Genomic DNA, 22,912 nt, shown 5'->3' on the forward strand with positions numbered 1-22,912 from the left:
CGCCGCCGCCACCATCACCATCATCAGTAACGCCTCAAGTATACATCGGTGTTGTTCTGTTTTGGCGCGTGTGAGCTTGTTGTTTACTGTAGTATGCTGTGTGCCACAATTATGACGCTCTGCAGTTGAATACGTGTTCTGCAGGTCTCCGTTCCTGTGTAGATGCCTCTTGATTTTCCTCATGAGGCTAGAAAAGGAAAACAAGAGCAAAAGTTCATGGCGGGGCGGTTCAGGGAAAGGAGGAAAGAAGAAACAACTATAATCTTTCGGAAAACTGCATTCGACTAGAGAGGCTTGAGTAGTTACCTAAGGACACGCCCCACATCCTCTGAAACTATAACGAGCAGGAAGATTTCGAAAGAGGTTTAGGGACGTCACATGGGTCACTAAAACAAGATTCAGAAGTGGACTGGCTTAGTAGTGATCGCGGGACGCCCTACATACATAATAGAAGCAACGTCAGAAACGAACGGCGCCCCTTCTTTCCTACTTTTTTTTTTTTTTTTTTGGTAAGTAATTGGTTAATATTTAAGTAACCTTAGCGTTTTCATCGGAGGGCTAGGTTAGGTTAAGATTCATTCAGTTAATTTCATTGCTGATCCCTTAATTGTGTAGATAATAATTTGTAAACGGATAGGCAATTTTGTTCCTGGTACTATAGACAAACTTACTTTTAAGCTTATTTTGCCGATCTCGGTAAAGTAGACCATCAGGCTATTTTGCGTGTAAATTTTTTTTGGTTTTCTTATAGTTTAAGCCATTACACACTACGTGGTAATAACCTACCTCATTTTGTTCTTCTCACTATTCACATCATTTCTAATGATTACACTACTTGTCGGAAATTAATAATAACGCCACAGTAGGCCTGGGAATGCACAGCGCTCTCAACTTTTTCTAAGTCCACAGATAAACATAAATGGTGTATTGTTGCCTGAACTTCAGTTGTTAGGTTAGGTTAGGTTAGGTTAGGGTTTTATTATAGTTTAAGCCATTACACACTACGTGGCAATAACCTACCTCATTTTGTTCTCACTATTCACATCATTTCTAATGATTACACTACTTGTCGGAAATTAATAATAACGCCGTGGGCCGTGGGTAGAGATTGGGGACATTGGCTTAAACTATAAATTTACCTTTTTTTGGTATTTCTTGATAAGTTCCACTCCCCCCATTTCCCCCCTAAACCCTCAAACAAGCTTGGAGGCCTGTGGGGGATCGGGGTTTTTTTTGGAGGGATGAAAAATAAGTGAAATAAGGGCGTTAAAAATCTAAGGAAATTTACCTTAATATTTTGAATTTCCCTGACCTATCAAAGCTCCTAGACCCCCCTTCCCCACTAGGACGTTAATCTAACCTAGTCGATGGGGCAGGCCCCCCCATCCCCCTGGACCTCCCCTCCCACTAGAACTTAATGAGGCACCTTAAAAATTATACCGTTATGCCTTACTGGTGTGGTGTGGAGATTCTCAGGGTGATGGAGGTGGGTACAGTTTGGCGGCTTCCTTAATAAATACATGGATCCTCTTCCTTGTGTCTGTATATCGCAACTTAACTATTTCTGTTGCTACATATTTCACAAGTGACTTTTTTCTGCTGAACACTGGCAGTGTTCACTTCACCTCCCTCTGCTGGGTAGCCATATTAAATGACTGAGCCTCTATCAGAACGCCTGACATGTCTAAAACAAATGAAAAGTGTAACTGAACGTACTGTGGAAAGTTGTAATTGGTGGCCTCAGGAGTGGCCTCATGAGTGGCAACGCATGATTATTTTTTTTTATTATGTAGGAAGGACACTGGCCAAGGGCAACAAAAATCCAATAAAAAAATATGCCCACTGAAATGCCAGTCCCATAAAAGGGTCAAAGCAGTGGTCAAAAAATTGATGAATGTCTTGAAACCTCCCTCTTGAAGGAATTCAAGTCATAGGAAGGTGGAAATACAGAAGCAGGCAGGGAGTTCCAGAGTTTATCAGAGAAAGGGATGAATGATTGAGAATACTGGTTAACTTTTGCATTAGAGAGGTGGACAGAATAGGGGTGAGAGAAAGAAGAAAGTCTTGTGCAGTGGGGCCGCAGGAGGAGGGGAGGCATGCAGTTAGCAAGATCAGAAGAGCAGTTAGCATGAAAATAGCGGTAGAAGACTGCTAGATATGCAACATTGTGGCGGTGAGAGAGAGCCTGAAGACAGTCAGTTAGAGGAGAGGAGTTGATGAGACGAAAAGCTTTTGATTCCACCCTGTCTAGAAGAGCAGTATGAGTGGAAGCCCCCGAGATTTTTTTTTTTTTTTTTTTTTTTTTATGTAGGAAGGATACTGGCCAAGGGCAACAAAAATCTAATAAAAAAAAATGCCCACTGAAATGCCAGTCCCTAAAAGGGTCAAAGCAGTGGTCAAAAATTGGTGGATAAGTGTCTTGAAACCTCCCTCTTGAAGGAATTCAAGTCATAGGAAGGTGGAAATACAGAAGCAGGCAAGGAATTCCAGAGTTTACCAGAGAAAGGGATGAATGATTGAGAATACTGGTTAACTCTTGCGTTAGAGAGGTGGACAGAATAGGAGTGAGAGAAAGATGAAAGTCTTGTGCAGCGAGGCCGCGGAAGGAGGGGAGGCATGCAGTTAGCAAGATCAGAAGAGCAGTTAGCATGAAAATAGCGGTAGAAGACAGCTAGAGATGCAACATTGCGGCGGTGAGAGAGAGGCTGAAGACAGTCAGTTAGAGGAGAGGAGTTGATGAGACGAAAAGCTTTTGATTCCACCCTGTCTAGAACAGCAGTATGAGTGGAACCCCCCCAGACATGTGAAGCATACTCCATACATGGACGGATAAGGCCCTTGTACAGAGTTAGCAGCTGGGGGGGTGAGAAAAACTGGCGGAGACGTCTCAGAACACCTAACTTCATAGAAGCTGTTTTAGCTAGAGATGAGATGTGAAGTTTCCAGTTCAGATTATAAGTAAAGGACAGACCAAGGATGTTCAGTGTAGAAGAGGGGGATAGTTGAGTGTCATTGAAGAAGAGGGGATAGTTGTCTGGAAGATTGTGTCGAGTTGATAGATGGAGGAATTGAGTTTTTGAGGCATTGAACAATACCAAGTTTGCTCTGCCCCAATCAGAAATTTTAGAAAGATCAGAAGTCAGGCGTTCTGTGGCTTCCCTGCGTGATATGTTTACCTCCTGAAGGGTTGGACGTCTATGAAAAGACGTGGAAAAGTGCAGGGTGGTATCATCAGCATAGGAGTGGATAGGACAAGAAGTTTGGTTTAGAAGATCATTAATGAATAATAAGAAGAGAGTGGGTGACAGGACAGAACCCTGAGGAACACCACTGTTAATAGATTTAGGAGAAGAACAGTGACCGTCTACCACAGCAGCAATAGAACGGTCAGAAAGGAAACTTGAGATGAAGTTACAGAGAGAAGGATAGAAACCGTAGGAGGGTAGTTTGGAAATCAAAGCTTTGTGCCAGACTCTATCAAAGGCTTTTGATATGTCCAAGGCAACAGCAAAAGTTTCACCAAAGTCTCTAAAAGAGGATGACCAAGACTCAGTAAGGAAAGCCAGAAGATCACCAGTAGAGCGGCCTTGACGGAACCCATACTGGCGATCAGATAGAAGGTTGTGAAGTGATAGATGTTTAAGAATCTTCCTGTTGAGGATAGATTAAAAAACTTTAGATAAGCAGGAAATTAAAGCAATAGGACGGTAGTTTGAGGGATTAGAGCGGTCACCCTTTTTAGGAACAGGTTGAATGTAGGCAAACTTCCAGCAAGAAGGAAAGGTAGATGTTGACAGACAGAGCTGAAAGAGTTTGACTAGGCAAGGTGCAAGCACGGAGGCACAGTTTCGGAGAACAATAGGAGGGACCCCATCAGGTCCATAAGCCTTCTGAGGGTTTAGGCCAGCGAGGGCATGGAAAACATCATTACGAAGAATTTTAATACGAGGCATGAAGTAGTCAGAGGGTGGAGGAGAAGGAGGAACAAGCCCAGAATCGTCCAAGGTAGAGTTTTTAGCAAAGGTTTGAGCAAAGAGTTCAGCTTTAGAAATAGATGTGATAGCAGTGGTGCCATCTGGTTGAAGTAGAGGAGGGAAAGAAGAAGAAGCAAAGTTATTGGAGATATTTTTGGCTAGATGCCAGAAATCACGAGGGGAGTTAGATCTTGAAAGGTTTTGACATTTTCTGTTAATGAAGGAGTTTTTGGCTAGTTGGAGAACAGACTTGGCATGGTTCCGGGCAGAAATATAAAGTGCATGAGATTCTGGTGAAGGAAGGCTTAAGTACCTTTTGTGGGCCACCTCTCTATCATGTATAGCACGAGAACAAGCTGTGTTAAACCAAGGTTTAGAAGGTTTAGGACGAGAAAAAGAGTGAGGAATGTACGCCTCCATGCCAGACACTATCACCTCTGTTATGCGCTCAGCACACAAAGACGGGTCTCTGACACGGAAGCAGTAGTCATTCCAAGGAAAATCAGAAAAATACCGCCTCAGGTCCCCCCAACTAGCAGAGGCAAAACGCCAGAGGCACCTTCGCTTTGGGGGATCCTGAGGAGGGATTGGAGTGATAGGACAAGATAAAGATATGAGATTGTGATCGGAGGAGCCCAACGGAGAAGAAAGGGTGACAGCATAAGCAGAAGGATTAGAGGTCAGGAAAAGGTCAAGAATGTTGGGCGTATCTCCAAGACGGTCAGGAATACGAGTAGGGTGTTGCACCAATTGCTCTAGGTCATGGAGGACAGCAAAGTTGTAGGCTAGTTCACCAGGATGGTCAGTGAAGGGAGAAGCATATTATATATACCGTCCATACATGGACGGATAAGACCCTTGGACAGAGTTAGCAGCTGGGGGGGTGAGAAAAACTGGCGGAGATGTCTCAGAACGCCTAACTTCATTTAAGCTGTTTTAGCTAGAGATGAGATGTGAAGTTTCCAGTTCAGATTATAAGTACCGAGGATGTTCAGTGTAGAAGAGGGGGACAGTTGAGTGTCATTGAAGAAGAGGGGATAGTTGTGTGGAAGGTTGTGTCGAGTTGATAGATGGAGGAATTGAGTTTTTGAGGCATTGAACAATACCAAGTTTGCTCTGCCCCAATCAGAAATTTTAGAAAGATCAGAAGTCAAGCGTTCTGTGGCTTCCCTGAGTGATATGTTTACCTCCTGAAGGGTTGGACGTCTATGAAAAGAAGTGGAATAGTGCAGGGTGGTATCATCAGCGTAGGAGTGGATAGGACAAGAAGTTTGGTTTAGAAGATCATTAATGAATAACAAGAAGAGAGTGGGTGACAGGACAGAACTCTGAGGAACACCACTGTTAATAGATTTAGGAGAAGAACAGTGACCGTCTACCACAGCAGCAATAGAACGGTCAGAAAGGAAACTTGAGATGAAGTTACAGAGAGGAGGATAGAAACCTTAGGAGGGTAGTTTGGAAATCAAAGCTTTGTGCCAGACTCTATCAAAAGCTTTTGATATGTCCAAGGCAACAGCAAAAGTTTCACCAAAATCTCTAAAAGAGGATGACCAAGACTCATTAAGGAAAGCCAGAAGATCACCAGTAGAGCGGCCTTGACGGAACCCATACTGGCGATCAGATAGAATGTTGTGAAGTGATAGATGTTTAAAAATCTTCCTGTTGAGGATAGATTAAAAAACTTTAGATAGGCAGGAAATTAAAGCAATAGGACGGTAGTTTGAGGGATTAGAACGGTCACCCTTTTTAGGAACAGGTTGAATGTAGGCAAATTTCCAGCAAGAAGGAAAGGTAGATGTTGACAGACAGAGCTGAAAGAGTTTGACTAGGCAAGGTGCAAGCACGGAAGCGCAGTTTCGGAGAACAATAGGAGGGACCCCATCATAAGCCTTCCGAGGGTTTAGGCCAGCGAGGGCATGGAATACATCATTGCAAAGAATTTTAATAGGTGGCATGAAGGAGTCAGAGGGTGTAGGAGAGGGAGGAACAAGCCCAGAATCGTCCAAGGTAGAGTTTTTAGCAAAGGTCTGAGCAAAGAGTTCAGCTTTAGAAATAGATGTGATAGCAGTGGTGCCATCTGGTTGAAATAAAGGAGAGAAAGAAGAAGAAGCAAAGTTATTGGAGATATTTTTTGGCTAGATGCCAGAAGTCACGAGGGGAGTTAGATCTTGAAAGGTTTTGACATTTTCTGTTAACGAAGGAGTTTTTGGCTAGTTGGAGAACAGACTTGGCATGGTTCCGGGCAGAAATATAAAGTGCATGAGATTCTGGTGATGGAAGGCTTAAGTACCTTTTATGGGCCACCTCTCTATCATGTATAGCACAAGAACAAGCTGTGTTAAACCAAGGTTTAGAAGGTTTAGGATGAGAAAAAGAGTGAGGAATGTACGCCTCCATGCCAAACACTATCACCTCTGTTATGCACTCAGCACACAAAGACGGGTCTCTGACACGGAAGCAGTAGTCATTCCAAGGAAAATCAGCAAAATACCTCCTCAGGTCCCCCCAACTAGCAGAGGCACCTTCGCTTAGGGGGATCCTGAGGAGGGATTGGAGCGACAGGACAAGATAAAGATATGAGATTGTGATTGGAGGAGCCCAACGGAGAAGAAAGGGTGACAGCATAAGCAGAAGGATTAGAGGTCAGGAAAAAGGTCAAGAATGTTGGGCGTATCTCCAAGACGGAGGGATCAGCTGTATAGATACTGTAAAATCCTAATATGCCACTACCCACAAATCCCGGTTACAAACAATAAAAAATCATTTTAGTGTTTACTCTTGACTGGTGCAGAGCTTGCTGGACTTAGAAAATATAAAATTTCTCCACACTCTTGAGTGCTATTACAGCCATACTAGACATGTGCCCCCAGTTTTTTTTTTTTTTACATTTACTGCAAGGTCACTGAACATTTCTCCATGACATGTGAGTTTCGTGCTTGTGTGTAACATGGATATGATATCCAGATTAACCATATTTTTTATTATTATGAAGGCAAGTAATGTTAAAAATAACTACACACTTACAGCAATCGGTACATTCTTACTCTTGCACCATTCCCTCAGTTCCGGATGAAACAATAACTCTTGCATTAGAGAGGTGGACAGAATAGGGATGAGAGAAAGAAGAAAGTCTTGTGGAGTGAGGCCGCGTGAGGACGGGAGGCATGCAGTTAGCATGAAAATAGCAGTAGAAGATAGCTAGAGATGCAACATTGCGACAATGAGAGGGAGGCTGAAGACAGTCAGTTAGAGGAGGGGAGCTGATGAGACGAAAAGCTTTTGATTCCACCCTGTCTAGAAGAGCAGTATGAGTGGAACCATTTAAAGACATGTAAAGCATACTCCATACATGGATGGATAAGGCCCTTGTACAGAGTTAGCAGCTGGGGTTGTGAGAAAAACTGGCAGAGATGTCTCCGAATGCTTAACTTCATAGAAGCTGTTTTAGCTAGAGATGAGACGTGAAGTTTCCAGTTCAGATTATAAGTAAAGAACAGACCGAGGATGTTCAGTGTAGAAGAGAAGGACAGTTGAGTGTCATTAAAGAAGAGGGGATAGTTGTCTGGAGGGTTGTGTTGAGTTGATAGATGGAAGAATTGAGTCTTTGAGGTATTGAACAATACCAAGTTTTCTCTGCCCTAACCAGAAATTTTAGAAAGATCAGAAATCAGGTATTCTGCGGCTTCCCTGCATGAAATGTTTACTTCCTGAAGTGTTGGACGTCTGTGAAAAGATGTGGAAAAGTGCAGGGTGGTATCATCAGCGTAGGAGTGGATAGGACATGAAGTTTGGTTTAGGTCATTGATGAATAAGAAGAAGACAGTGGATGACCGGGCAGAACCCTGAGGAACATCACTGTTAATAGATTTAGGAGAAGAATATTGACCATCTACCATAGCAGCAATATGGTCAGAAAGGAAACTTGAGATGAAGTTCAAGAGAGAAGGATAGAAACTGTAGGAGGGTAGTTTGGAAATCAAAGCTTTGTGCCAGACTCTATCAAAAACTTTTGATATATCCAAGGCAACAGCAAAAGTTTCACCAAAATCTCTAAAAGAGGTTGACCAAGACTCAGTAAGGAAAGCCAGAAGATCACCAGTAGAGCGGCCTTGACGGAACCCATACTGGCGATCAGATAGAAAGTTGTGAAGTGATAGATATTTAAGAACCTTCCTGTTGAGGATAGATTAAAAAACTTTAGATAGGCAGGTAGTTTGAGGGGTTAGAATGATCACCCTTTTAGGAACAGGCTGAATGTAGCCAAACTTCCAGCAAGAAGGAAAGATAGATGTTGATAGAGTTGAAAAAGTTTGACTAGGCAAGGTGCAAGCACAGAGGCACAGCTTTGGAGAACAATAGGAGAAACCCCATCAGGTCCATAAGCCTTCTGAGGGTGTAGGCCAGTGAGGGCATGGAAAACATTATTGGGAAGAATTTTAATAGGTAGCATGAAGTAGTCAGAGGGTGGAGGAGAGGGAGGAACAAGCCCTGAATCATCCAAGGTAGAGTTTTTAGCAAAGGTTGGAGGAAAGAGTTCAGCTTTATAGATGTGATAGCAGTGGTGCCATCTGGTTGAAATAAAGGAGGGAAAGAAGAAGCAAAGTTATTGGAAATATTTTTGGCTAGATGCCAGAAGTTATGAGGGGAGTTAGATCTTGAAAGATTTTGACACTTTCTATTAATGAAGGAGTTTTTGGCTAGTTGGGAAACAGACTTGGCAGGGTTCCGGGTAGAAGTATAAAGTGCATGAGATTCTAGTAATGGAAGGCTTAAGTACCTTTTGTGGGCCACCTCTCTATCATGTATAGCATGAGAACAGTGTGTTAAACCAGGGTTTGGTAGAGAAAAAGAGTGAGGAATGTATACCTCCATGCCAGACACTATCACCTCTGTTATGTGCTCGGCACACAAAGATGGGTCTCTGACACGGAAGCAGTAGTCATTCCAAGGAAAATCAGCGAAGTAGCTCCTCAGGTGCCCCCAACTAGCAGAGGCAAAACGCCAGAGGCACCATCGCTTAGGGGGATCCTGAGGAGGGATTGGAGCAATAGGACAAGATACAGATATGAGATTGTGATCGGAGAAGCCCAACAGAGAAGAGAGGGTGACAGCATAAGCAAAAGGATTAGAGGTTAGGAAAAGGTCAAGAATGTTAGGCGTATCTCCAAGACGGTCAGGAATATGAGTAGGGTGTTGCACCAATTGCTCTAGGTCATGGAGGATAGCAAAGTTGAAGGTTAGTTCACCAGGATTGTCAGTGAAGGGAGAAGAAAGCCAAAGCTGGTGGTGAACACTGAAGTCTCCAGGAATGGATATCTCTGCAAAAGGGAAGAGAGTTAAAATGTGTTCCACTTTGGAAGTTAAGTAGTCAAAGAATTTCTTATAGTCAGAGGAGTTAGGTGAGAGGTATACAGCACAGATAAATTTAGTTTGAGAGTGACTCTGTAGTTGTAGCCAGATGGTGTTAAACTCGGAAGATTCAAGAGCGTGGGCACGAGAGCTGGATGTTGCATCTATGTGCGCAACGCACATAGATGCAACATCCAGCTTTGGATTGAAAATGAGCATAGAGAAAGTAGGAGGTAACAGAAAAGGGATTACTGTCAGTTGCCACAGACACTTGAGTTTAAGTGAGGAAAAGAAGATGAGGTTTAGAAGAGGAGAGGTGGTGTTCTGCAGACTGAAAATTAGATCTTAGATTGCGAATGTTGCAGAAGTTAATGAAGAAAAAGTTGAGGGGGGTGTCAAGACATTTAGGGTCGTTATCAGAAGAGCAGTCTGACCTGGGGACATTTGTGGTCCCTTCCCCAGATGGGGATTCCATACGAAGTCATTACCTTATTTGTTGTCTAGTCCTTCCTTGTCACTAGAGACATTGACAAGAGGAACAGGCTGTGAATTTTGGCTGGCCTGGGAGGAAGGGGGCATAGAGTAGCACCACATGCATGAAGAATTGGTATAGGAGAGTTTCCTCTTCGTGAGCCTTGATGAATAAGTACCGAGCCAGGTATGGTAAAGAAATTGGCTATGTATACCTTGGCACTTCATCCACTCTTTTATGTCTCTCCAAAGACATTTAATGTTTTGGGTGTGAGTTTCACTGTCCGCTGTGTCTACAAAGTTCTCAAAGTGATTAACTGTGTAGTGGGTATACCCAAGTTCTGTAAGTTTCTTGTATGCTCCCCAGCTATCACTCATGATTATAGACCTATGGCTGATGTATTTTTCAACAAATGGGAGAAGCGTGTCTTTATCTTGCCACTCAGCCTCACCCACTGGGCCCAACAGCGGCACAATGAACCTCTTCTTGGTGAGGCACTCTCCCCCAAACAGCCAAATCTGGAATACCACATGCCCTCTCTCATACTTTTGTTGCACAATGAGTGACTTGTCTATTTCTACAAGCACCCCAGGACCATCAATACTCTCTTGATTTGTAAACCAGAACGTGATTTCACTGCAGAACGAGCACCAGTCAATGGATGTCTGTGATGAAATGCTCAAGCACTGTATCACCATGCTGTGGTCATCTCTTCAACCATTGGTTAACAAAAAGAACCACTTTCCATGCCAGCATACATTCTGAAGGAGTGTTCCCTTAAAGTCACTCATGCTAAAATCACAGTATTGGCATTATTTTTCCTTCAAGATTTTATAATTTCCCATGCATCTCCAGATTTTCTGCCTGTCTCTCCGGTATTTACACTGTTAGTCATACTTGGGGCACTCCACACTGGGAAGAACACCGTGTTCATGAAGGAACTGTACACATTTGTCAGAATCTACATAAAACCTAGCAATACACTGAAAGTAATCTAGGCAACAACCACCACATCTTCAGACTAATTCAAATATTTCAAATTAAGTTGCTTTTCCCTCCTCAGGATGAAATAAGACACTATGATTGGCTAAATTAATTCTGTATTTTTTAATTGGCCAGCAGCTGCATTCTCAAATAAAAGAACCAATCACTGACTAATTTTGTGCTTGTGCAACAGATGTGACATATGTATGCATGAACGAACTCAACTTCACTGGGGAAGATCACTTGAGATCAGTGCCTGCCTATCCATCACACGTGCGGGTGTGTTACTTCTGAGTGTTGTGGTGGGAGTGAGTGAGCCTGCTTCTGCAAAAACAGATAAATCTTTAAAAAATTGCTGTTAGCATTATAAATAATTTGTGGTGGGTATGTATTGGGTTCAAATTACTCAGAATGAGAAGCTCTGTTTGATGAGAAGGATAAAGAAAGCCATGTTGAGATTGGTGCAAAAGTAAAAGAATACCCAGCAATCTACAACTCAAGAGTCCTGTGCAGTTCCAGAACCTGCTGATCCTATGTAAGACAATTTGACTCTGCCTCCAAAGTCAAAGAAAAAGGATAGACCCAAAGGGTCAAACATTACTATTATGGGACTTCCCAGGAAAAAATCAAGACCTGATAAGCCATTCATTAAGTCATTCATTCATTAAGAAATCATTTAGTGGCAGGGATCTACAGATACCTGGCTACTTTGTCAGTGATAAAGATGCCATTTGTGCTATGGGTTGAGAACTTCTCTCTGAAGATACTGTGGAACAGAACCCTCCTACATTACCAACAGCATGTCTGGATGAAAGTGTCAATCCAGAAGATCCAAAGATATTTTGATCCAAATGGTTGGAAAGCTGTGGAACATGTACATGGAGCCTTGAGATTGCCAGCACAGTGGTTGTGTGCTGTGTTGGCAGGGCTTGAACAACATGGATTCTCTGGTGTGCACCTGAAGTGTATTGACAAGAGAACCATTCCCAAGGGCAAGTTTTGGATTTGCAGAGACTGTTAAGCCTGATTTCTGAAAATATTCAGAGACTTCTATATGTCTTTTAATAATTGGTGATGAATAAATTATTTTAACCTCTGTTTTAAGAATTGATGGTGAAAAAGATATTAAATTGTTTTAACAATTAATGATGAAAATATATAATTTTTTTTTATTATTAAATTTGTGTTATTTTAACGTTATCTGCCTTCATAATAATAAAAAATATTTACCAGCAAAATAGCCTAGTGGTCTATTTTACTGTTACCAGTAAAATAGCCTTTTCCATTTGTAAAAGTGTCATGTTTTGCAGATAATCATTCACTGTCAGGAAATGAATAGGCTAAGGTTATTTCCATAATCCCAAAGTAATTTATTGAGTAACTGGAATAGTATTATTATTATTATTATTATTATTATTATTATTAGTATTAGTAGTAGTAGTAGTAGTTGTGATTCTGTTTGAAGAAATGCTAGAAGATTTGTACTATTATCAACACTAAGAACTATGATTCCCTTACTTTCTTATTAATGTGTTCTCAGTGTACAACAAACTTTGGGACATGGTAGAAAATTAGGTTTAAAGGTGTGAGAAGCAAATACTACCATGCCAGTCTCTTGGCCACAAACCCATCAGGGAGGTTTCAAAACTATAAATCTGATTATATGTTATAATTGTTAAACTTGGTAATTTTAAGGATCCTTCCTCCACAAACAGTATAGCTAGTTAGGTTAGGTTGGAGGATGTAACCTAACTCAATCTCTGTGTCAGGTACACTTGTACTGTGTAGGTACACTTGGCCACACTCCTGCAAGGTCCACTTAGCATTGCCAATGTTGGCCGAGATAGTAACTCTGAAACACTAGTAGTGAACTCCGCTCGACCCATTCACTGATGGTAGGGAGAGGTAAGGAGGGGAGTTGAGGGAGGTAACAGGGGTCTCCCTACCATCAATAAATGAGTTGAGTGAAGCTCACTACTAGTGTTATGGAGTTACTATCTTGACTAACATTGGCAACAGTAAGTGGACCTCGTAAGTGTGTGGCCAACTGTATGTACCAAGCCTAACTTAACCAACTATTCTGCATACCACTACTGTGGTGGGGAATTAAACTTTTACAAACCAAACTAGAATGTTAGTATTAATGTTTGTGGAGGAAGTTATCTTTAAGATATATATATATATATATATATATATTTATATATATATATATATATATATATATATATATATATATATATATATATATATATATATATATATATATATATATATATATATATATATATATATATATATATATATATATATATATATATATATATATATATATATATATATATATATATATATATATATATATATATATTAAACTCTAACAAGGAGGGGGTTTTATCACTTTAGGAGCCTCCCAAAGTTGCATCAATTGTTGAGTAATAGTTTGATTACAAAATTTAAACTTGACTCTCAGCTGTCTGTCATTTCCACATAACATTGAAAAACTTTTCAAAACTATATCTATCATAACATTATAACTCCATAAATGAAAGAAAAATCTTAAAAGACTTATAAGAAACACAACATTGCAAATAAATTCATAATCTACAAGTCTGGGCAACACTTCATGATGATGAAAGTGGAGGGCTGTGGCACCATAATGTGACTTGATTTTACCTACAATTAATGGATCATTACACATAAAGTAATGCTGACTTTTGTAGAGTATTACATATATCTGGAATTCTAATGATGCATACTAATAGATACAAAGATAATGTGACAGAACTAGTTTCTAAAGCATTGTTACTCATTGTCATTTTGGTTAATGTTGTTATTTTCTCATAGGGGATTGGATAGCTTCATGTGTTTGGAGCATCCTTCCTGGGATGTCCCTTCTCTGAAAGGGAGTAAGTTTGATTTTGGGGAACCTTTACCAAGCAAGGCTGACGACCAAGGCTGTTAAGGTTCACCTCCCTGAGGTTAGTTGTATTGTGTTGTGCCTTATCATCAGGTGGATGCATCTCACACAATATACAATATTTCTCTTAAGAGAAAGTATTGTCTGCCAAAGGGAGATGAGTGTAGAGTGCATAGTAATCCTAAAATAATATCAACAGGAGGACTTGGAAAGTGATATTGAGGACATCACTAGTGGCTCAGGGACGCCCTTAGAGCCCCCAAGACACAAGCACAATGCCAGGTGTGAAGCGAGCCAGAGACAATGAGCGGGAGGACCACGACACTGAGAATGAGGAAGAGCAGGACTCGGACAGTGACCGGAGCTCCCTTGATGAGTCCATATCCTCAGATGGTACAGAATCGGATGACTCGTCAGGTGAGTGAGCTAATTACAGAGGATTTATTTACAGTGTACTTTCCATGATTAAGAATATTACTTTGTAGCTAATTTTATCTTTATTAGCTAAGGGTAAATTTTTATCTAGTGTAGAAACTGAAAATTGATGGGAAGATGGTGAAAGTTATTACTGTATGCTTTCTTTTTTTTTTGTCATGAATTTAATGTTTTGTACTGATCAGTATGTAGTTTTGGTGCAGTTTTATTAATATTATTTACTGTTTTTTCTTTTAAAAAGGATATGAATTATGTCTTTTTTTTTTCCCCACAGAGTTGGATGAAGAGGAGTGTGATAGAAGGCGTGGCGAGTACCTGACTGACCTCACTGACTTGGAGCGACAGTTCTCACTCCTCCGTGAACAGTTAGTATGCTTAAGTGCTTTTGGGTTTGTGGAAAGTGACTGGATTAACACTAGCCTATGTTGTTTTGACTCACAGTGAATGTACTGGTGACCAAGTTAAACTCCTTCAAAGATTGTTGCAGCAGTCTAATAAAGATTCTGCAACACCATTAGGAAAAGCACCCATGAAAACCTGACTATGTTTTTTGGCCTATGAAAACAGTTCTTATAAGAGCTCAAAGTATTGATGATTACAAGCTCATACTTTTTTTAGATCTCTGCATTCCATCATACTCTTTGCACTCTCATTGCAAGTTGATTCAACCTTCAGATTGTACAGGGAGAGGGTGACGCAAGTAGAGGCCAAGCTTGAGGAGGTGAGGCTGGGGGAGGCAGCTGAATACCTCATCCCAGTAGAGGAGCTGCAGGACGGCCGTCGTGTGAGGCTGGAGGTGGCTCATGTCCTTCGTCAGTTTCGGTTGCAGAATATCACCAACAAATATGAAGCTGAGAAGTCTGCATCACAACAGAATTTTGAGGTGAAGGATGATTCTTGGAATTTCCTGTTAAATGTAATATAGGCCCTGGAACCATATTCATCATAAAGATGTGATGTGTCATTGCAAAGATAGATGCATGTTGTAAATCATATCTTATAAATGAGGTGAAACTATTTTTAGCATTTGCTATATATATAGTAGCACTTGTTTTCAGATTTTAAAAGTCAAAGTAGATGTTGTTTGTAACATTTTGTTTTATAAATATTACCTGTGTTTGTGTATGGGAAAGAGAACACAGTGGTTATAAGATAAGTGAGGTTACACATCCTGCATGACCTATGTTGGAAGAGAAGATGTTTCTTTTCCATCCTGAGCTCTTGTCTTATAAGGATAATACTCTCCAGTACACCCCAGTTCTCGTGCAAGACTAACTATATATAAATGGAATCCCACTTTCTTGTTTAGTTGTATGAGGAGCATTTGTACATAAACAAGTGATTCCAGTGAGTTTTATGCTGATAAGTTCATTCAGTATGCCCCTTTGTCAGAGATGATGATGTGTGGTGGCCATGTTGATAATGGGAGCATCTGTTATTGTCATTAGCCACAGTAAGATTGGGTGAACTGAGTCTTCTTCCCAGGATTTATGATGTACACAGCTTATAATCGTTTTCAAAGTTGTGATCAGAATATGGGATTTTGTCCTTGCGATAACACAGTTCACATCATATCCACGCTATGATACAGTCTGTATCAGATGTATGAGGGCAGCTCTGTTAGTACAAGTCCTGGTGTTTGTCACATGTAGATTGCTTTTCTTTATTTCATCTTTTATTTGATGTTACTTTTTTTATGTATTAAATGTACTACTTATTTTAAAACTTTTAAAAGTTTTCTATTATGATTATCAATATATATTTACTAATAAATGCCATGTTGCTGATCTGTAAGATGTATCCCTAATTTACATTTGTGGTTAGGGAATTTTTTTCCTCTAATTTCTTTTTTTTATGTTTCTTATTTTTTTTTAGAAGAAAGTATATTTCACGGGCTTGCAAATGTGGGACTCTGTTTAATCCTATTACATTATCTTTGCCATTCTGGATTTACTCTGTTTAATCCTATTACATTATCTTTACCATTCTGGATTTATGACATATGTTCTTTTGCCACATCAGTTTCACATTTATGCTGGTCACTTTCCATCTTTATCCAAACAAGTCAAGACCTAACATTCCTTACCTGCTAACAGAATGAGAAGGTGATGCTATGGGATTCCATAGAAAGTGAACTGGAAGATAAAATTCGGCGATTGGAGGAGGACCGCAATAATGTTGATGTGACGAGCCAAGTCTGGGCAGAGCAAAACCTACACAGGAAGCGGCGCAGACACAGACAGGTAGAAAAATCTCACTTTTGTAATTTGCAGTAGGTTGAGGTATTGGCTCACTTTTTGCTAGTGTTTTCATCATAGATAAAGGTATCGATTAAACTTTATTGCTTTTCATGGTCTTTAGAGATGTATCCAACCCAACTTTCTTTGGTCTGGAAACACGTCTTTATTTTGTGATTGAACATTTTATTTGAAAGTTATGGAGTACAGTAGTACATGTGTATTATAATATTTTATCCATACCTCCATTGCTGTAATGAACAAAGATTATAATATAATTTGTTAGTACTAGAAGTTTTGTAATTAAATAATAAAAGTGACATCTTAATAATTTATTCTAATATAGCTTTAAGTATGATCATCTTAGCAGGAACAGAAACACAATAATTCTTGCTACTTATTTCCCTTCTTGATCTTTAGAACAATGCTGTTAAAAAATAATAAATAAATAATAAATAAATATATAAATAAAAATAAATTCTTAATAGCAAGAATGATGACCACTTAAATAACTCCCTGTGTTCTTACTTGTTGCTCCTTCCTTGGGCTTTTCCCAGCAGGGGTCCAACAGTTCTACAGACCGGAAGAGGAAGAAACCAACAACGGTAGCTGGCCCGTACATTGTGTATATGCTTCGTGAACCAGACATAGTGGACGACTGGACCATGATCAAGAAGGCCCTCACTGCCTCTAAGCGCAAGACCAAATGTATGGCTCAGCATAGTGGAGGGAGGGGGGGAAAAGCATTTGGAGGGAGAGAATTCATTATTGAAGACCATGCAATCAGTGATTATATATATATATATATATATATATATATATATATATATATATATATATATATATATATATATATATATATATATATATATATATATATATATATATATATATATATATATATAAAAACTTGGAACTCTAGTGAATGTGTGAGAATTGGATAATGGCTATGGTGACCAGCTGCAGATTGTTAACATATTGTGGGTCTGTGGACTATAGAGTGGAGGGAGAGTGAGAATTGTTGTGCTATGGTCTGGCAAATCTAAAGTGGCATGTGTGGCACATGATCCTCCTGGTAAGCTGTTGCTGTCTCTCTAGCAGTCTAACTGACCTCTGTTCACCTGCTTGCAACCTGTCCCTCTCTTTGAAAATACCCATTTATTTTATTTATATCCTTTGCCTGACTGTGTAGATAAGTGGGATGGTTTGGAGAGGCTTCCATTGTTAGTGCTGAAGACTTGATGACCTGACCTTATGTGTGTGAAGGGTGTCTTTATAGGCCCAAGCCAAACAAGTGTGGTGCAGGTGAAACATTTATTTGGATGACAATTGTACCTCCTCAATCTGGCTATCCCTGGCAACACTGCACAAATGGAATGTCATGTGTTATACAGAGTTCACCAAAATTGTTTTATTCATTAAAGAATGGATAGAAACATAAAAATACAGTATTTTGATATAATTTACAGAGGGAGAAAAAATAGGGTGCTGAGGGAGGGGGTGGTTTGGCAGAGGTGGCTACAGTTCACCTGTAGGATTATAATATGTCATGTGAGCCAGTTTAGATTTGACACACCATAGGCAGCTGTGATTCATGAACATGTTGTGGGGGATGTTGGGGACATGTGGATTTATATGATATATATATATATATATATATATATATATATATATATATATATATATATATATATATATATATATATATATATATATGAATAAGCATTGATGTGGATTGCCCTGTCTTAATGAAGGAAGATCAATGCTTTCTTTTCAGCTTTTACCATGAGGGAATAGGAAGGCATACTTCAAATATTTAAGGTCTTGTGTCTGGCTGTAATGGCCAAGCTGATTGACCATAGATGTTGGTTGGGTCCTCACATCCTTAGGTTCTGAAATTACAAAGCTTGTTAAATATTGTTAGATTTGTAAGATTATCATTGTAAATCTTGCTTTCTTTCTTTTCAGTTGGGAAAATCACATCTCCACGTCACTATGCTGAAGGTTTATCTCTGTAAGGTGAGTTGGTCCTATCTGTATTTTAGTGTTATGTACAGTATCCACTTGAGTTTCATGTTTGCTTTCTTCCTGAAGGCATAGTGCTTAACTTGGGGTATTGAAAACACTGGAAATATGTTTATTTAGTCTGACAGCATGACCCAGAACTGCATGTGTGTATTTTGTCCTCATGTCCAGTGCAAAGCAGTGCTGCAATGGTGCAGTATCATGGCATGAGTGTGTGTGTGTTTGTCCTCACATCTGGTGTGATGCAGCACTGTGTCCATGCAGTGCCATCACATCTAAAACTGTGTCTGTATGTGTTTTGTCTTCATCTGGCGTGATGCTGCTGTTATGCAATGCCATCACATCTAAAACTGTGTGTATATTTTCTCCTGATATCTGGTGTGATGCAGTGCTGCAGCCATAGGACTGAAACAAATGAATCATTTGTGTGTTTTTCACAATGCAGCTGTGCCATTGCCAACTTTCCTCTCCCTTCTCTCATGTGCAAGCCAGCATTAATACTGTCTTGGAGATACACCCAACATTCTTGACCTTTTCCTGACCTCTTATCTTTCTGCTTATGCTGTCCCCCCTTTCTTCTCTGTTGGGCTCCTCCGATCACAGTCTCATATCTGTATCTTGTCCTATCGCTCCAATCCCTCCTCAGGATCCCCCTAAGCGAAGGTGCCTCTGGGGTTTTGCCTCTGCTAGTTGGGGGGACCTGAGGAGGTATTTTGCTGATTTTCCTTGGAATGACTACTGCTTCTGTGTCAGAGACCCGTCTTTGTGTGCTGAGCGCATAACAGAGGTGATAGAGAGGTGACCCACAAAAGGTACTTAAGCCTTCCATCACCAGAATCTTTTGCACTTTATATTTCTGCCTGGAAACCATGCCAAGTCTGTTCTCCAACTAGCCAAAAACTCCTTCATTAACAGAAAGTGTCAAAACCTTTCAAGATCTAACTCCCCTTGTGACTTCTGGCATCTAGCCAAAAATATCTCCAATAACTTTGCTTCTTCTTTCCCTCCTCTATTTCAACCAGATGACACCACTGCTATCACATCTACTTCTAAAGCTGAACTTTTTGCTCAAACCTTTTCTAAAAACTTTACCTTGGATGATTCTGGGCTTGTTCCTTCCTCTTCTCCACCCTCTGACTCCTTCATGCCACGTATTAAAATTTCTCGCAATGATATTTTCCATCCCCTCGCTGGCCTAAACCCTCGGAAGGCTTATGGACCTGATGGGGTCCCTCCTATTGTTCTCCGAAACTGTGCCTCCATGCTTGCACCTTGCCTCATCAAACTCTTTCAGCTCTGTCTGTCAACATCTACCTTTTCTTCTGCTGGAAGTTTGCCTACATTCAACCTATTCCTAAAAAGGGTGACCGTTCTAATCCCACAAACTACTGTCCTATTGCTTTAATTTCCTGCTTATCTAAAGTTTTTGAATCTATCCTCAACAGGAAGATTCTTAAACATCTATCACTTCACAACCTTCTATCTGATTGCCAGTATGGGTTCCGTCAAGGCCACTCTACTGGTGATCTGGCTTTCCTTACTGAGTCTTGGTCATCCTCTTTTAGAGATTTTGGTGAAATTTTTGCTGTTACCTTGGACATATCAAAAGCTTTTGATAGAGTCTGGCACAAAGCTTTGATTTCCAAACTACTCTCCTATGGTTTCTATCCTTCTCTCTGTAACTTCCTCTCAAGTTTCCTTTCTGACCGTTCTATTGCTGCTGTGGTAGACAGTCACTGTTCTTCTCTTAAATCTATTAACAGTGGTGTTCCTCAGGGTTCTGTCCTGTCATCCACTCTCTTCTTATTATTCATTAATGATTAATTATTCATTAACTTCTTGTCCTATCCACTCCTACACTGATGATACCACCCTGCACTTTTCCACGTCTTTTCATAGATGTCCAACCCTTCAGGAGATAAACATTTTACGCAGGGAAGCCACAGAACGCGTGACTTCTGATCTCTCTAAAATTTCTGATTGGGGCAGAGCAAACTTGGTATTGTTCAATGCCTCAAAAACTCATCTATCAACTCGACACAACCTTCCAGACAACTATCCCCTCTTCTTCAATGACACTCAACTGTCCCCCTCTTCTACACTGAACATCCTCAGTTTTTCCTTTAGTTCCCTCTCCTACACTGAACATCCTGTCTTTCCTGTAGTTATAATCTGAACTGGAAACTTCACATCTCATCTCTAGCTAAAACAGCTTGTATGAAGTTAGGTGTTCTGAGATGTCTCCGCTAGTTTTTCTCATCCCCCCACAGCTGCTAACTCTGTACAAGGGCCTTATTTGTCCATGTCTGGGTGGGTTCCACTCATACTGCTCTTCTAGACAGGGTGGAATCAAAAACTTTTCATCTCATCAACTCCTCTCCTCCAACTGACTTTCACTGCCGCAATGTTGCATCTCTAGCTGTCTTCTACCGCTATTTTCATGCTAACTGCTCTTCTGATCTTGCTAACTGTATGCCTCCCCTCCTCCCACAGCCTTGCTGCACAAGACTTTCTTCTTTCTCTCACCCCTATTCTGTCCACCTCTCTAATGCAAGAGTCAACCAGTATTCTGAATCATTCATCCCTTTCCCTGGTAAACCCTGGAACTCCCTGCCTGCTTCTGTATTTCCACCTCCCTGTGACTTGAATTCCTTCAAGAGGGAGGTTTCAAGACATTTATTCATCAATTTTTGACTACTGCTTTGACCCATTTATGGAACTGGCATTTCAGCGGGCATTTTTTTTTTATTGAATTTTTGTTGCCCTTGGCCAGTGCCCTTAGCCAGTGTCCTTCCTACATAAAAAAAAAAGTTTATTTACATGAAGAATCTGTATGTTCAGGTATATATGAACTGTACATGGAAATATGCATACAATACATAGCATGTATGTATTTATTTTTCCTGTCTGGGATGGCAATAGTAGGAATGCATGACTTGTACACAATGAAAGTGCAAAACTCAAGATAGATAATGTGCAAAAGTTGGGATGGTAAGAATATAGTACTCAGCATGAAACTCATACCATGAAGCTCGGGGTACTGTAGATAGTAACCTGTCCTTTTGTCTTCCCATTCTAACTTGCTGTACAGGATTTGCAATTACACAAATAGTTTATTTGTTTCTGTGGTGGACTGATTTATCTTTGATCTGTTTTCAGATTGGACATCGCCTGTTCCAAAGTGTTCATCTGAATCATGAACTTGTGATGCTGTAGCCTGTACAGTACAGACTGCTTGTGAAACATAGGTCCAAGAGGAAACCCTGTTGTGATAAGTCCACCACATGGCTGCTAAAGAGGATAATATTTTTATCAGTGCTGTTTTCTATTTGAGATTACCTGTATGAATGATAACTTGTTAGGTGCTCTCTGAACAAGAGCCAACATCAAACATAAAGTTTTCTTCCATTAATTTCTGACACCCATTCCCTCCAGACACTCCTTCCAAGGTATAGTCTCAAGAAAAGGATTTTCAAGCAGTATCATTGAGTTTGACACAACTTTTCATCCTTTCAGTAGTGATTTTAATTCTTGCCTTAAAGATGCCCTGCTTGTGATGGCTGTTCTTTCTCTCCTTGCCTTTCCCAGCTGTCTCATTATGATCCCTGTGATTAAAAAAAGATTATTAGTACAGTTCATAAAATTTTCTCTCAAGAAACACACATTGCTTGTTTGTTTAGTGTTTTTTAGTTTGAGTAAATAAAAATTTTCATGAATTTTTTTTTTTTTTACATTTTAAAGCCAAACATTGAGCCTTTCTTGGATGCATGTCAAGACTTTTTAAAAAGATGCAAATGCCAGTTCAGAGTGCTGGAGTATGATATAAGGCATGTTGACATGTAATATGTACAGGAAGCTTTGTTGATGAGCAGTGGAAGCAGTGCTGGGAGGTGAGATGGGGTGTTCAGTCTCCAGCCCAGTGGTGGACTGGCTACCCATTGCATTAATTTGTTATATGCTGAAATTGTGTATAGATATTTTTTTGATGGTTTGGTATTAAAACTTAAATTTTTGTTGTTGTCATTTTCTTCCAACTTCCCATTTTATGTCCAGTAGCATAATGAAAGAGTATTTTTACTTATACCAGAGCGGTTCCTCTGAGAGAGAAAGATATTGCACTACTTATTCAACATGTGAGTGAATGTTTGAAGTTACTACTGTAACATCAAAAAGATATATTTTCTTCTAACTTCTCATTAAAGTTCATTACTGTGAAAAAAAACTTAAAGCCAGAACAGTTACTCTAATCATTAAAAATTTCTATTGTCGTACAAAGTGGAGGTGCCGGGGATCGAACCCGGGGCCTTTCACATGCAAAGCGAACGCTCTACCACTGAGCTACACCCCCTTCTCAATTATGAGAAATTTGGTTGCTTCAGTAGCACCAACTCTAGTTCTATCTTATTCTACTTTATATTAAAGTTTGCCATATATTATGCGAACTCCTCCCGAGATGGCTAATTATCATCTTCCAAATTTTGAGTTGGAATCTTTCACAGACTGTAAATACTGTAAG

At 40.1% G+C, this 22,912-nt stretch overlaps 1 protein-coding gene, 1 long non-coding RNA gene and 1 other non-coding gene across 6 annotated transcripts in view; 1 reads left to right on the top strand and 2 right to left on the bottom strand.

Moving 5' to 3' along the window:
• LOC135113760 (breast cancer metastasis-suppressor 1-like protein) lies at positions 1–22,409 on the top strand. Of its 4 annotated transcripts, none has more exons than XM_064029335.1 (9): positions 1–509; positions 13,627–13,760; positions 13,899–14,116; positions 14,409–14,499; positions 14,810–15,017; positions 16,231–16,377; positions 16,929–17,079; positions 18,340–18,390; positions 21,556–22,409. In XM_064029335.1, exons 3-8 carry the CDS (start codon positions 13,975–13,977, stop codon positions 18,387–18,389), a joined length of 789 nt encoding a protein of 262 aa, XP_063885405.1. In that variant the 5' UTR covers positions 1–509; positions 13,627–13,760; positions 13,899–13,974; the 3' UTR covers position 18,390; positions 21,556–22,409. The 4 variants fall into 4 exon arrangements, with proteins under 4 accessions (XP_063885405.1, XP_063885407.1, XP_063885406.1 ...); XM_064029337.1 differs by having other exon boundaries at positions 16,932–17,079; XM_064029336.1 differs by lacking the exon at positions 13,627–13,760.
• LOC135113761 (uncharacterized) overlaps positions 17,844–22,912 on the bottom strand; it is an 11,528-nt gene continuing 6,459 nt past the window's right edge. Inside the window, exons 2-3 of the long non-coding RNA XR_010274982.1 lie at positions 21,932–22,001; positions 17,844–18,263 (exon numbers count right to left, since the gene is read on the bottom strand). This is a non-coding gene — a long non-coding RNA (uncharacterized LOC135113761). The remainder of the gene's footprint in view (positions 18,264–21,931; positions 22,002–22,912) is intronic.
• Trnaa-ugc (transfer RNA alanine (anticodon UGC)) lies at positions 22,673–22,744 on the bottom strand. The gene has a single exon. It is a non-coding gene; the product is annotated as a tRNA-Ala (tRNA).

Source organism: Scylla paramamosain, chromosome 26 (assembly GCF_035594125.1).
Source record: "Scylla paramamosain isolate STU-SP2022 chromosome 26, ASM3559412v1, whole genome shotgun sequence".
In the NCBI taxonomy this organism is placed as follows: Eukaryota; Metazoa; Arthropoda; class Malacostraca; order Decapoda; family Portunidae; genus Scylla; species Scylla paramamosain.